At 39.9% G+C, this 13,004-nt stretch overlaps 1 protein-coding gene across 1 annotated transcript; it reads right to left on the bottom strand.

Annotated features, from left to right (window-relative positions):
* Positions 1–310: 310 nt before the first annotated feature.
* Positions 311–4,266, bottom strand: nkx6-2 (NK6 homeobox 2). Its single transcript, XM_085478376.1, has 3 exons — positions 3,450–4,266; positions 2,806–2,978; positions 311–2,166 (listed from the first exon to the last, which is right to left on the bottom strand). The coding sequence occupies exons 1-3, from the start codon at positions 3,877–3,879 to the stop codon at positions 1,918–1,920; spliced, it is 852 nt and encodes a 283-aa protein (XP_085334502.1). The 5' UTR covers positions 3,880–4,266; the 3' UTR covers positions 311–1,917.
* Between the last annotated feature and the right edge of the window lie 8,738 nt (positions 4,267–13,004).

Raw genomic sequence — 13,004 nt, 5'->3', positions numbered from 1 at the left:
ACATAGAACTACCTCGGGTGTAGTTCCGCATTTCAGACAGAGGGGGAGCACTTCAAGTCTCAAGTATTAAATACAAGAACTCTGAACACCAAACAGTATAAAACCGCAATTAAGCTTTTTCTGAGATAAAGTAATAATAATAAAGGCTAAGGATCACTTTCTCTCCAAGAGCAACGTAAAGATTGAACAAAGAGTTAATTAATCTCCATTTATAAGATGGAAAATAAAACCTCCAGCATTGAAAGAGATGATTTATTGTTGGTCATTTATATGTGTTAGAAATCGATGTTTTACCTTTTTGTAATAATCATAATAATTATAATAACGCTTCATAATTTATGGAGGGAATTGTTTTTAAGTAAATAAATGATGATCCCACATAAATTGCACTTTTTGAAGAAAAAAAAATTAAATATTTTAAAAGACTCGTTTTTCCCTTACGCGCCACTCTTGTATAAAATATATAAACTTAATAATAACAACAACATCAGTTAACCCGCTTTCGGTGTCATTGCTGCCAATAAGGAAATTCACTTATCGATAGTCATGAATTTCTCTTTAATTTATATTAAGCCCATACATTAAATCAAAACCCAAAAGAAAACAAAAAGAAAAAAAAAGCTTGTTAAATAATTTATTCATAATACAAAGGGGGTTTACTTTTTTCTTTTTCTTCCTATAACCTTCCGGAAGCGATAATACTCTTTAGATCCAACTTAAAACGATGCTCCGGTTCTCTGCTCGGCTGCGTGATGAGGTAAAACAGAAACTCTGTCAAACTAAATAAAAGTGATGTTAAAAAACAAGCTGTGTGGTTTTTCTTGGTTTGTTTGTTTACAGTCATTATTTACAGCATTTAGCATTTTATACAATAGTGTTTCTGTAATGAAATGTAGAGTTCAATAAAACGTGACTTTACTCAGCAGGAAGAAAAAAAATAAAAAGCGGTATCGGAGGGAGTGATGAGCCCAATGCTGCCACGTTTCCGCTGCTCAAATCATAACTTACTCAGTAAAAAATATATATACACAATCTCACATACATGTTCATCTGCAGGCTACAGCACAAAAATCAGTCACTCGTCTCAAACCTGCCCCCTTCAAACAGTTTAGTCTGTTGCCTTTTAGGACAGTGGATACCCTGGTTAAACTGAGCTTTAGAAGCGTCACAGGCCCCGTTTGCACCTGCCATTTAAAACATGCGCCCGGGATCTGGATCAGTGAGGGCTACTAAAATAAACAAAAACAAAACAAACAAAAAAAATCTGTTAATACGTGTAAAATAAAAAACAAAATTTTTAAAAAGTGTGCAATCTCTTCAGATGAACGTATGAATACCGAAATGTATTAAAACATTTAGAGGTCACATTAGGAGCTGAAACCGTGACGTAACGTGACAAGCTGTAAAAATAATGCAACAAGTGCAATGACTTAAAGTGTAAACGTTTTGAGCTCAGCACTGATCCAAAGTAGGGTTGTTTTTTTAAAGAATATTTTCTTTACATTTACACCTGTTAAAACTCTGCCTGTATGCGTAAAAACTCATTTGCGTCTCCAGGACAGTTTCCGTTCCCAGCATCAGTGTCCTTTCAGCTGCATAAACATGTCCTCATCAGTCTTTCTCAAGTCCAGGAGGAAACACAGTTATAGCTCCGCATACAGCAGCGTCTGGGTGAGTTTGGATGCAACCATGTGCGTCTCCGCTTGGCCACCTTTTCGGTTTTTCCCGTGCGTCTGGACGCAGGCTTGGGAGTTTTACGCATTTTTCTATCTCTGCTTGAGGGTGTGTGGGGGGGTGGGGGAATAAAGGTGATCCCTTAAGAGGCATGTTGGAAATGTCAGGTGGAGATGGGCTCGGAAAGAGTGCGACAAGTCTTCGTGGGGACCCCTTTTCTGGGTCCCTCCCAGGCTGTGGGGATCACAAGGTGTCCGAGCTGTTACTGCAGGGGCTGATCAGCGCCAGGTTGGTAGCCTTGTGCTTTTTCAAGAGTCTCGTGATTTTTTCGTCGTCTGAATTTGGGTCCAGGGGTTTGTTGTACTCGTCGTCCTCCTCGTTGTCAGAGCTCTCCTTCATTTTCTCCGTCTCGGAGTCGTGCTTCTTCTTAGCAGAGGCCATTTCCGCTGCGTGCCTCTTCCGCCATTTGGTTCTTCTGTTCTGAAACCAAACCTGATGAGAAGAGAGGGAAGAAAAAATAAAAAATAAAATAAAAAAATAAAGACACACAGATGCTCAACAGGTCCAGCACCAGTAACAGAAGCAGGAAATCAGGAGGTCCAAACAGTTATTTATCCACAAGTGAAACAAACAAGCAATAAAAACCCCCATTAATAATAAATAATAATAATAACAATAATAAAAGAAGACGAAGAAGAAGCTGCTTCTACAATTATTTTTAATTACTTTTTAATCCATTAATTTATTTGTGTCCAATCAAAAATAATAAAACAAAAACAGTAACCGATTAAAATGTAGATAAAAATAAGCTTCTTCTGCTTTTCATAATAATAAAAATAATGTTACTGTAGCACAGTCAGTTTCAAAAGTCTGGGGATAAAACATTTCCCATTATTATTATTATTATTATTATTATTATTATTATTATTATTATAATCATCATCAATTTATTTTATTTTATTTTTTTTAAATGAAGCTGTAGCATGTGGAAATAACCCTACACTTTCCGGCCTTGTAGCCGAATCTTCCCCAATTAAAGAAATCAAAGCGCAGATCAGCCTCAATTTATTTATTTATTTTATTCCCCACATGCTTCTCAGCCCTGAGCAGGCACGGTTTAGCGGTCTTTACCTTGACTTGACTCTCGGTCATTCCTAAAGAGTAGGCCAGCCGGGCTCTCTCCGGGCCGGCCAGGTATTTTGTCTGCTCGAAAGTTTTTTCCAGTGCAAAGATTTGCTGTCCTGAAAACGTCGGCCTGGAGTGTTTCTTCTTCCCGTCCTTGTCCACCATCATGTTAGCCTGAGCTGAGGAGAGATGCAAAATGTGTGGTTATATTAAGATATATTAAATTTATAGTTGGATAGTAAAACAAACAAAGATTGGATCAGTAAGTGTGATGCTCCTGGATGTGTCAGACCCAACTCTTCGTGATTACAGTTTTAATGCCACTGTTATGTTCATTCAGCGCCCTGTGTGGAAGTCTCAGTGTCTTTTCTGGTACTCTGACGTGGCTGTATAACAACACTGACCCTGTGGCACAGCATTCATAACGTGCAAACCTGTGTTACATTTGTTGTCGTGATTGTGTGAAACGCAGGGCAGGTGTACTTCTTGTAAGTTGGGGTTGTTTTCTCCCAAACGGGCCTCTTATTAACCAAAATAACCTCTGAATTCCAAAGAAAACATCACAGGGGAATGTCGGCTTCTCCCAAATGTAAACTATTCATTATATGTATAAAAAAGGCAGCCCAGAGGCACGCTCAGACGGGACTTACTAGGACAAGGAACCCGAGGGTCCCTCCACGGAGAGCCTTGCATCACCCCGGGCCAGAAGATGGGTGCCCGCCCCGGTAGCTCGGCCAGTGGCTTCGGATACCGCGACACCGCCGGGCTGAAGTACATCCCCGCCGCTGCTGCGGCCGCGGTAGTTGCCAGGCCGTTTATCCGCGGAAATCCGGACAACAGCTGCCCGGCGGTGGTAATTGGTCTCCCCAGGATGTCGCTTATTCCGTGCGGGGTCCCCCCGGAGAACTGAGAGTTGAGGTTGGACAGCGGGGGCGCCTTGAAGCCCGCCGGGCTCTGCTGCAGCGCGTACGGGAACAGGGACGTCTTCATCTCGGTCATGTTGTGCAACGCCGCCAGCGGGGTGCTGCCCAGTACGAAAGCACTCTGCCGGTTAGCCTCCATCTGCCCGACCGCTAACATCTGTGAACATGAACCGCCAAACTCGCTGGGACAGAAACTGGAAGGAAACTAGCGGGAGTAGTAAAGGCGAGTAAATGCAGGCGCACAGCGGACTGCTGGGATTCAGGAGCCTGGCCACTTCTGCCGCCTTTTCCAAAGTATCCTGGGCCCGGAGGAAGACTCTTGAAATGTTAGAAAAAACTTGAACGAAAGCGAAGTTCTCTCTCGGGAGTGAAGAGCTCGGCAAAAACTCCAAAACGCCTCTCCGCGTGTTTATTTTGCTCGGAGTCTGTCAGCTGGGAGGAGGCTGCATGCGTCCGCCTCAGGAATCCTCGCGGAAATCGGACGATCTGATGATGGTTTTGATGGGAACCATTAAAAGGCTCGGCTCGCCTTTTCATAAATTCACTCGCTCTATGCTGGGAGTGAAGCGGGAGTCGCTGATAACAGCGCAGCCACCTGCACGAGCGTTATTCCCATTGGACAAGGCTGAGTGAGACGGCGCCCTGATTGGAGGAGACATAAACCCCGCTGCTGGACGGATGCTGCCTTGACGTGCTGTCGGAAATAAGACTGTTCCCCCCACTCCAGTAAAGATGCATATCAACGGTGCCTATTAGGACTGAGTGGATTTGTTTTTGATAGATGGAGATGCATGTTGGTGATACATTTCAGAGCAAGTCGGCAACAGAAAAGTCTGGCAGCGTAGCATATTGTTTCATTAATAATGATAACACTTTAATACTGCTGGCATAGAAATGATCGTTTTTTGGTTTTTTGTTGTTTTGTTTTTTTAAAAAGGCGCTTTTTAAAAAAACAGTATTTTCTGGTTTTACATTAGAGAGACGAGGCCTGAGGGTTTTTTGTTTGTTTTTGTGTGTGCAGAAGCTAAACGTTGCTTAACATAGTGTAAAGCTGAATTAAGGATTTATTATTGTGGAAACCATCGTGTCAGAGGAACCTTGAATGCACCAACAGCCCCACTCCATTAAGATATTTGGTGGTGCTGTTAATGATGCGTCCTGCGCTGTGGAAATCATTGTTTCCACGTACTGCAACACTCACTCACTTACATTAAAACCTGTTAGCGCAGAGTACGGGAGGAGGTTAAAGTAGAAACGGAAACCGGACGAAGACTTCTTTGGGTAATTTCAGTGAAACGATTGTAATAATAAATATAATAATAAAAGTAATAATAATAATAATAATAAGTTCCACCCTTCGCTCGCAAAATTAGTTTTTATGAAGATTAAATTTATTTTTCTTGATATTTTTCCGTTATTTATAAATGTTTTTTTCTTCTTTCACTTTTGCACAAAAGTATCAATTTTGATACCGATTCCGACAAAGGCTACTTTAGTAAATGACATCGAATAAATTATTAGTATTATTTTTTTATTAAAAAATACAACTTGTAATTCGACTAAAATATTTATCTATTTATTTATTTTATTAAATATGACGTGTTTGGGGTAACTCGAAGCAAAGTAGCTGTCGCTGACCTTTTATATGAACCATCAAACAGCAGAAGCTCATTAAAGCACAGCCTGTTTTTATTTATTTTATAAGAGTGAGATAATTTGGTGTTTTTCAACACAAACTGCGTTATTACGGTGAAAGTGTGCGAGAAAAACGCGCCGGGCTCCAGTCATCACTCTGAGTGCTGTAATATTTTATGGAGATGTGAGAAGGTTGTAAGAGTGAAATATGGCCACGTTAGCATTTGAAAGGCCTCAGCAAATGCACACTGCTGCTCATTTGCTCACCGGGGGAAGGACTGAGGATTTTAAAAGCTTTTTCTTTTTTTCGTCTTCTCTGTATTTTTTTTTTGCTGAAGCTCGAGGTGATTCATGATTTTGGCTGTATTTCTTCAAGCTGGATGCAGTGCATGAACGTCTAATTCTATAAACAACGTCTCTATTTCTAGATTAAATATATATATCTATATCTATATAGATCTAGATATATATATCTTTAAAAAAGGATGACTGTGAAATATTAGGGGTAAAAAAAAACCCTGATCAGATCCTGTATATAAGTTCTAAGAAGCCGACAGGGGGACGCTGGGGCCTTCTTAGTTTTACTAAAACGCCAGTAAGTTAAAATGAAGCAGTTAGCGGCTGACCCGGGGGGAGATCAATGACGGAAAGATTGGCACTTTGTCCAGTTCATCTGCAGCCAAAGGCGGCAGCTGCCAAACAGCCAGTCACCGTAAAACCATAACGGCAATTTAAGATAATGAATTATTTGAATTTTTATCTCCTAAATATACAGGTAATTTAGAGTTGAAACTCTTAAACTCAGATTTGTTACTGTCCTCACTAAACCGATGAAGAAGAAAAAAACTGGACTGTGAGCCAGCTACACCTGCACATTATTATTATTATTATTATTATTATTATTATTATTATTATTATTATTATTATTATTATTATTATTATTATAAATGATGTAGTTTTGCAGTCAAACGTGGACCTGTTGCTCGCTGCACATGAACATAAGCCTGACTACATTCCTGTGTTTTTCAGTAACGGGTCGTTGGCCCGCTGATGGCGCGTAGTTTGCCTCAGGCTTTTGTCCCACCGTGGAAGGGAAACGGGCTAATAAACAGCGTAAAGATAATCTTATCTGAGTGTAGCCTCGACACAAATGGGAAGTGACAGAGCAGTGACAGGGAGCAGATGCTGGGACACAAAGACGCTTGTTGGAGGATGTGGATCCGCGCAGTTACCGGTGCCTTCTCTGTCTCTCTGTGCTTTAAACATCCAAACACGTGCATGCCTTCCCAAGTACATAATATTCAAAAGTCTAAATAAATAAATATTTTATTTAAAAAAAATATTACTTAAGAAAAAAACCCTAATGTTAGAAAGCTAATGAGCACGCTCGTATCTTCTGTTCTGTTGCCTTTAAAAGCACCGTGTCTAAACAGTCTGTGGAAAGGACAAGTGGACAATAAAGAGCCGGGACAGCCCTTTCAAACCTGATTACGTTTAAAGTCAGCCACATGAGAGCAGCGTGAGCGCCTGCATAATCTGGCCAGCAGCGCCCTCTAGTGGCTCGTACGGGAAAACTAGTTCAGTGTGCACACACGTTTCGGTGTGGTGCTCAGTGTCTCCTTCAGTGTTTGTGGCTAAACTAACAAACAAATACAATTAAATGCACAAACATACAAACATACACTGTTGTCCATGGAGAAAATGCATACATGACCTTTTGGTTTTATATCGGTCCAGGTGAATGTGTTTCTATTAGCCAGCTAACTACTTCTGTGAACATTGATGATATTATTATTATTATTATTATTATTATTATTATTATTATTATTATTATTATTATTATCATCTGTATTATTATTATTATTATTATTATTATTATTAATAATAATAATAATAATAATAATAATAAATAATAATAATAAATAATAATAATCAGTTTCTTGAGATCTCTGCAGGGCGAGGCCTGTCTTTTCTCCACATGCCCTGCAGAGGTATGTCGTGGTGGCTAAATGCAATACCTTTACTGCGGGCAGGGTCATGACAGAAAAGGGGATGAGAGCTTATCAAAAGGGGTTATGCAACATATTTATTCCAAAGAAAGGCCAACAGAGTAGTAAAGGAAAAAGGTACACTAATAAGAGAAGAAGAAGAAGAAGAAGAAAAGAGCACAAAGCAATAATCAGTTAGGAAGGCAATTATAGAAATTAAAACGAAGAATGTATTTGAATTGAAACTTCACCCTGATTTTACTTTATTGTTCATTAACTTTTGTCATTTCACAGCAGTCACAGAGCTGAGTATTTTAAACTTCCACACTTATCCTCTAATTCCCCTTTTCTTCATTTCTGGCCATTGTGCTGCTGTAACAAGTGAATTTCCCCAGTGTGGGATTAAACAAAGTCTGTTCTGTCACCGCCATTGTTCTATACATACACCGTGTGTATGTATAGAACAATGGCATCTATGGTTAAAGTAACACCATTAAAGAAACACATATTTCAACATATTTATGCTGCAGTTTGTTCACCTACATGCTTTGGAGAGCTCCACTTTCATTCATTGTTATGCTTTCCAAAGAATTTAAAGGTGATTTTTATTGAATGAGAGCAGTGCTCCCTTTTAATGAAACCTTCAATAGACCACACTTTAAACGACTCTGTAAAACCATTTGTCCTTTACTGACATCAATTACAAAACCAGTTTTTATACTCTGTAATTCTTTAAGTCTGGACTATGGCAGCATGAGTGCATGAGTGTTCACCACAGGAGGCAGTGTAGCTGACGGATCCTGCAGTCACAAAATTCAAACCACTGACACTGATCATCTCATCACACACACACACACACACACACACACACACACACACACACTGCAAAACAGCTGCTCAGGAGTGACCCAGACTTCCACCTTCCCATACCCTAATCTGAGGCCCCAATCCCCAGGAAACCCAGAGTGGTCCTGTGCTCCTAACCCGACAGTTTGGAGCAGTTTTGTTGGAAGACAGGCGACCTGCAGGTGAAGTGGCTCTAAGGTTGCTCCTGAGGTGTAAATCAGCAATACTACATCAATATTCATTGAACTCAACTCTAACTTAAACTCTGAGTATTCCAGTAATCACTGAATTGCAGTAACTGTAATTTAACAGTGATCACGGTTTGTCACCCACCCTAATCTGCATGCTCGCCTTTTTCAAGAGCCTGTATTAAACTGAGTGAACACATCTCCTGCCTATTGCAGGTGAGGATGAAGTAGTACAATACAATACAACTTTATTTATATAGCACATTTAAAAACCAACGGTATACCAAAGTGCTTCACAATAAAACAGCAGGTTAAAACATGAATAATATAAGACCATTATGGCACTAATTACACAAGAATAAAAGTGAATATCAAATCAAACTTGCTAAAAACACACAGGTTTTAAGTAGAATATATATAGAAAGATAAAATTGGAATTATCCATCCATTCGCTTCCGCTTTTCAGGATGGCGGGGGCGCTGGAGCCTATCCCAGCTGTTATAGGGCGAGAGGCGGGGTACACCCTGGACAGGTCGCCAGTCTGTCGCAGGGCTAACACACAGACAACCATTCGCGCTCACATGCACACCTATGGGCAGTTTGGATTAATCATTTAGCCTATCCCCATAAACTATGTCTTTGGACTGTGGGAGGAAGCCGGAGTACCCGGAGGGAACCCACGCAAACACGGGGGGAACATGAAAACTCCACCCAGAAAGTCCCCGGCCTGATGGTAGAATTGAACTCAGGACCTTCTTGCTGTGCGGCAACAGTGCTAACCACCGTACCGTGAAAAGGACAAGCGGAAGCGAATGGATGGATTGAAAATTGGAATTAAGTATAAAATACAGGCGTTAACTAAGCGGGAAAGAAAGATTAAATAAGTGAGTTTTTAATCGTTATTTAAACAATTGGATGGAGTCAGACGCGCTAATGGGAAGGTTGTGCCACAGGTTAGGTGCAACCAGGGCAAACGCACGGTCACCTCTGGTCTTAAGCCGAGATCTAGGCCGGGACCTCTGACCACCACCAGTAGGCAGCGGATGAAGTGTCTTGCCCAAGGACACAACGACCGAGACTGACCGAGCCGGGGCCTCAAACCGGCAACCTTCCGATTACAAAGCGAACTCCCAACTGTTGAGTCACAATCACCCCAAGGAAGACTACCGCCTCCTTATAACCTGAATCTGAGTATTCATCACTGCACATCTGCTTCTGTACTGCTGGTGTTTTTCATGCTTTTCCCAGTATAAAGGTGAACAGTGAAGCCTGTGTTTGGCTGGTCGAAATATCCTATGCAAGAGAGATTTACACTGGCCATTACAATTTCATCAATATTTAAAAATGTAAAGAAAAAAGATGTGTGCTCAGCGTAAAACTTATTAGTAACACCTCCTCTCTCGAGTGACGCACTAGATGAAGCCTATGAACCCAGTAATGCCACTAGATGGCGACCTGTATCCAGAAGAAGGTCAAGAAAATCCTTCTACATCTTCAGAAGATGGTTATCAGGCTGAGGTCAGACAATCATAGAGAAAAAATTGTGAATGAATGTTTTTGTGCAGGAAACACAAATCTGGCTGAAGAATTTCAACAATGATGGTTTTGATCTATCAGATAAACTCAATGATGAGACTTACTGTGATAAAGTGTTTATGAAGGAGAGCATGTGAAACAGTCATTGCATTATGTGTTACGAGTCTGACGTGTATATGATGTAACACAGGAAGCCTATACAAGGTTACAGCAAATAATATTTCAGATTTACCAGACTGAAATCAGACTAATGAGTAGTATGACAAGAAACAAACATTTATAGACTATTTACCATTATTTAATAGCACGTTAGAGTAACTTAATTCACATGTAGAGGATTTAAGTTTGCACATATCACGCAAAGGATTTCTAAATATAAAATAACACCTTTCACAGCAAAAATCTGATTCTTAATCCCCACAGCACTCCAAGCTCACAAACGTCTTTTGTTATTTTCTGTGGTAGGAAGTCTCCTCAGAGCACACTTCTATCAAAGTTTAACTGAAGCGCACTTATTTGGAAAGTCCTTAGATGCATGGGCTTACCGTATGTCCAGCCAGTTCTCATGAACACAACAGTCCTATGCATTTATTTAATTCTAAACGTTGCATGCGTCAAGGTTTTTTTCCCCACAGTATCTGAAGTACAGCGCGGTCATATGTGGCAAGTTTGTTTCCATGTTATGTGTCCTTTTGTAAAAGCAGAGAGTGGATGGATGCTGCACTACAGCATAGATCAGGGAGCAATAACTTGGGGGGACTTGAGGGAAATGAAAAGCGCTCAGGCTGGCTTTGACTAACTGTAGCAACATTGTTCTTGGCTAAATTCTCTGGCATCCTATTTGCTTATCCTAGGAGGAGCTGGAGAGTAGTGAAATACCCTGGAATAACAGATACTTAAGGATTTTCTAAGCTCATCCATTTAAGTTTCACATAAATGCCTCAGTGAATGCTGGTTGAAAAAACAAACCCACTACACAGTAAGTTTACTGCTCTGTGTTTGCACCAAGGACGATCATCTAGACACAACATGCCTTCGATTTTGGTCGTGTGGAAAGTGAATGTGTCTCATGTTCTTTTATATAACTGTACACGCAAGGACCTTAAAAACAATCTTAAGGATCTAAGAGTGCCCATATACTTGAGGGGAAATTATTTGTACACTTGTTCATAGTGTTCATATACTAGAAACTAGAAAAATTTGTGGCAATCTTTTGCTTGATTTAGCCTTCAAATAAAGTTTGAAAACAGACTTTGGAATTCATATTAAAGATTGATGCACTTGCAGGCCATTATTATGTCTCTGTGCTGAAGGATGTGTGCAGTCTTGTGGTTCGGAGCACTGACAAAGCCTCCAATTGTTTGAACTTTCTGCAAAATTAAAGATCTATTGAAAATATTCCTGTTCCTGTAGGAGCTACAGACTGTATATAAAAGATGGGCTCACTCACTGTGATGTCATGTATTTGTTTGTTTTTGTGGACTTTTGTTTTAGAGTTGTGTTTGAAAACAACAACAACAAAAAACACCAGCAATGGCAAGCTATTTAACTAGAAAGCCGTGCCACCATTCATAGTAATGGGAGGCTAATTTTAGCTAGCAAAAAACAGACTTAACACAAGCAACGCTACGAGGAAGATAAAATATTGTTGTTCTAACCAGCTGGTACTGCTGTTCATATGTTTTGATATAATGTATGGCATTTTTAAAATGAGGGTGGAAACTGAGTTGCTTTTGAAGTCATTTTTGAGACTGTATTGAGGAAACATGGCCGTTGCCACGTGTTCACACTATGGCTAATTACTGAATTCTTTTTCTTTGAGAATAACTTGCAGGCATTTCTCTATTGTTCAGTTTTTGGGTCTTGCCATCATCAACTTATGAGCTCTTTTTGGTGAAAGAGGGCACTTTAGTTTTTCATTTATATGCATCAAAGTGTAAAAAGTCAAGGGGAAGAGCTGACTCAATCTAAAGTCTAATCTTAAAGTCCTTTCACCCCATTTTTTCAACCACACAGGTGTTTCACTTATGCTGCTTAACTTCCTAACCACACTTTAACCTAACTAAATAGCTAGTTAGCAAGAAAGACCACCACCAACAACAAATACACAGACTTTTATAGAGACGTATCACGGTAGCTGAGACAGAAAAAAGCAGATTAACTCTGACTATGAGTGAAAATTTACTGCAAATTTCTGTCCCCGCAATGCGAGTTATAGGCGTACAGTCAAAAGGGATTATGGAGGTCAATATCGAGATATCAAGATATAGATCATATCTAATTATGTCTGTGGTAAGCAATGGGGAGCTACATCGGCTATTACAAGTACAAGGTTTTAAGTCTCTATGTAGGATTTTACAAATGCATAAGGACAGTATGCTAAACTGTAATGTAACTTTGTTCAGTGTTCAAATTAGTTGCTGCAGAGAGTGTTTTAGTCACAGGTAGGAAACAGCCAAGGAGGTGCTGGGCTACAGTCCCAGCTTGCTATGCTAGATGGAGTACATTTAATACATGGACTCAGTAACAGTCACTGATGCTAATGTCAGACTAACTGGGATATAATCATCTTCCAAAGCTATTATAGTGTTGCAATAACCATACATCTAGTGAAGGCTTAGCATTTATTTGGAGCTGTGATTCTGGCCCCCTAATAACAATATATATAAATATTCACCCTTCTTTTGGTTACATTAGATTCTCCATCACTACCTTTAGCTAAATGCTCATATAAAGATATATGTATATATGTATAATCCCTATGCATATATCAGGTTTCTTTGGATGTCTAGTTATGGTACAAAGATGTTTAAATTGATTGAATTCAGTTTTTATTGCAGTATAAACATTAATATACATAACGATTAGACTTGTGGCTCTGGGTTTATTCTCATCTGCTCATGCTGAGCATTTCTATACTGAACAGGATGGTGATTCAGGAATGACCTGAACAATGAAAAGACTGTATAGCGGGAGCGGCAGCAGGAGGGAAAAACATTGACTTCTAATTTCCTGTTTGGTTAAGCAACTGTGATTAAAACTAACCCACTTAAATGTAAATAGAGCTACGAGGCAGCACGATTTAGACA

This window comes from Copadichromis virginalis, linkage group LG13, assembly GCF_057382275.1.
Source record: "Copadichromis virginalis isolate Kocher_CV1m ecotype Utaka linkage group LG13, C_Virginalis_male_GT1.1, whole genome shotgun sequence".
Lineage (NCBI taxonomy): Eukaryota > Metazoa > Chordata > Actinopteri > Cichliformes > Cichlidae > Copadichromis > Copadichromis virginalis.
Note: the sequence above shows the minus strand (reverse complement) of the source record. Positions and strands in the feature narration are given on the sequence as shown.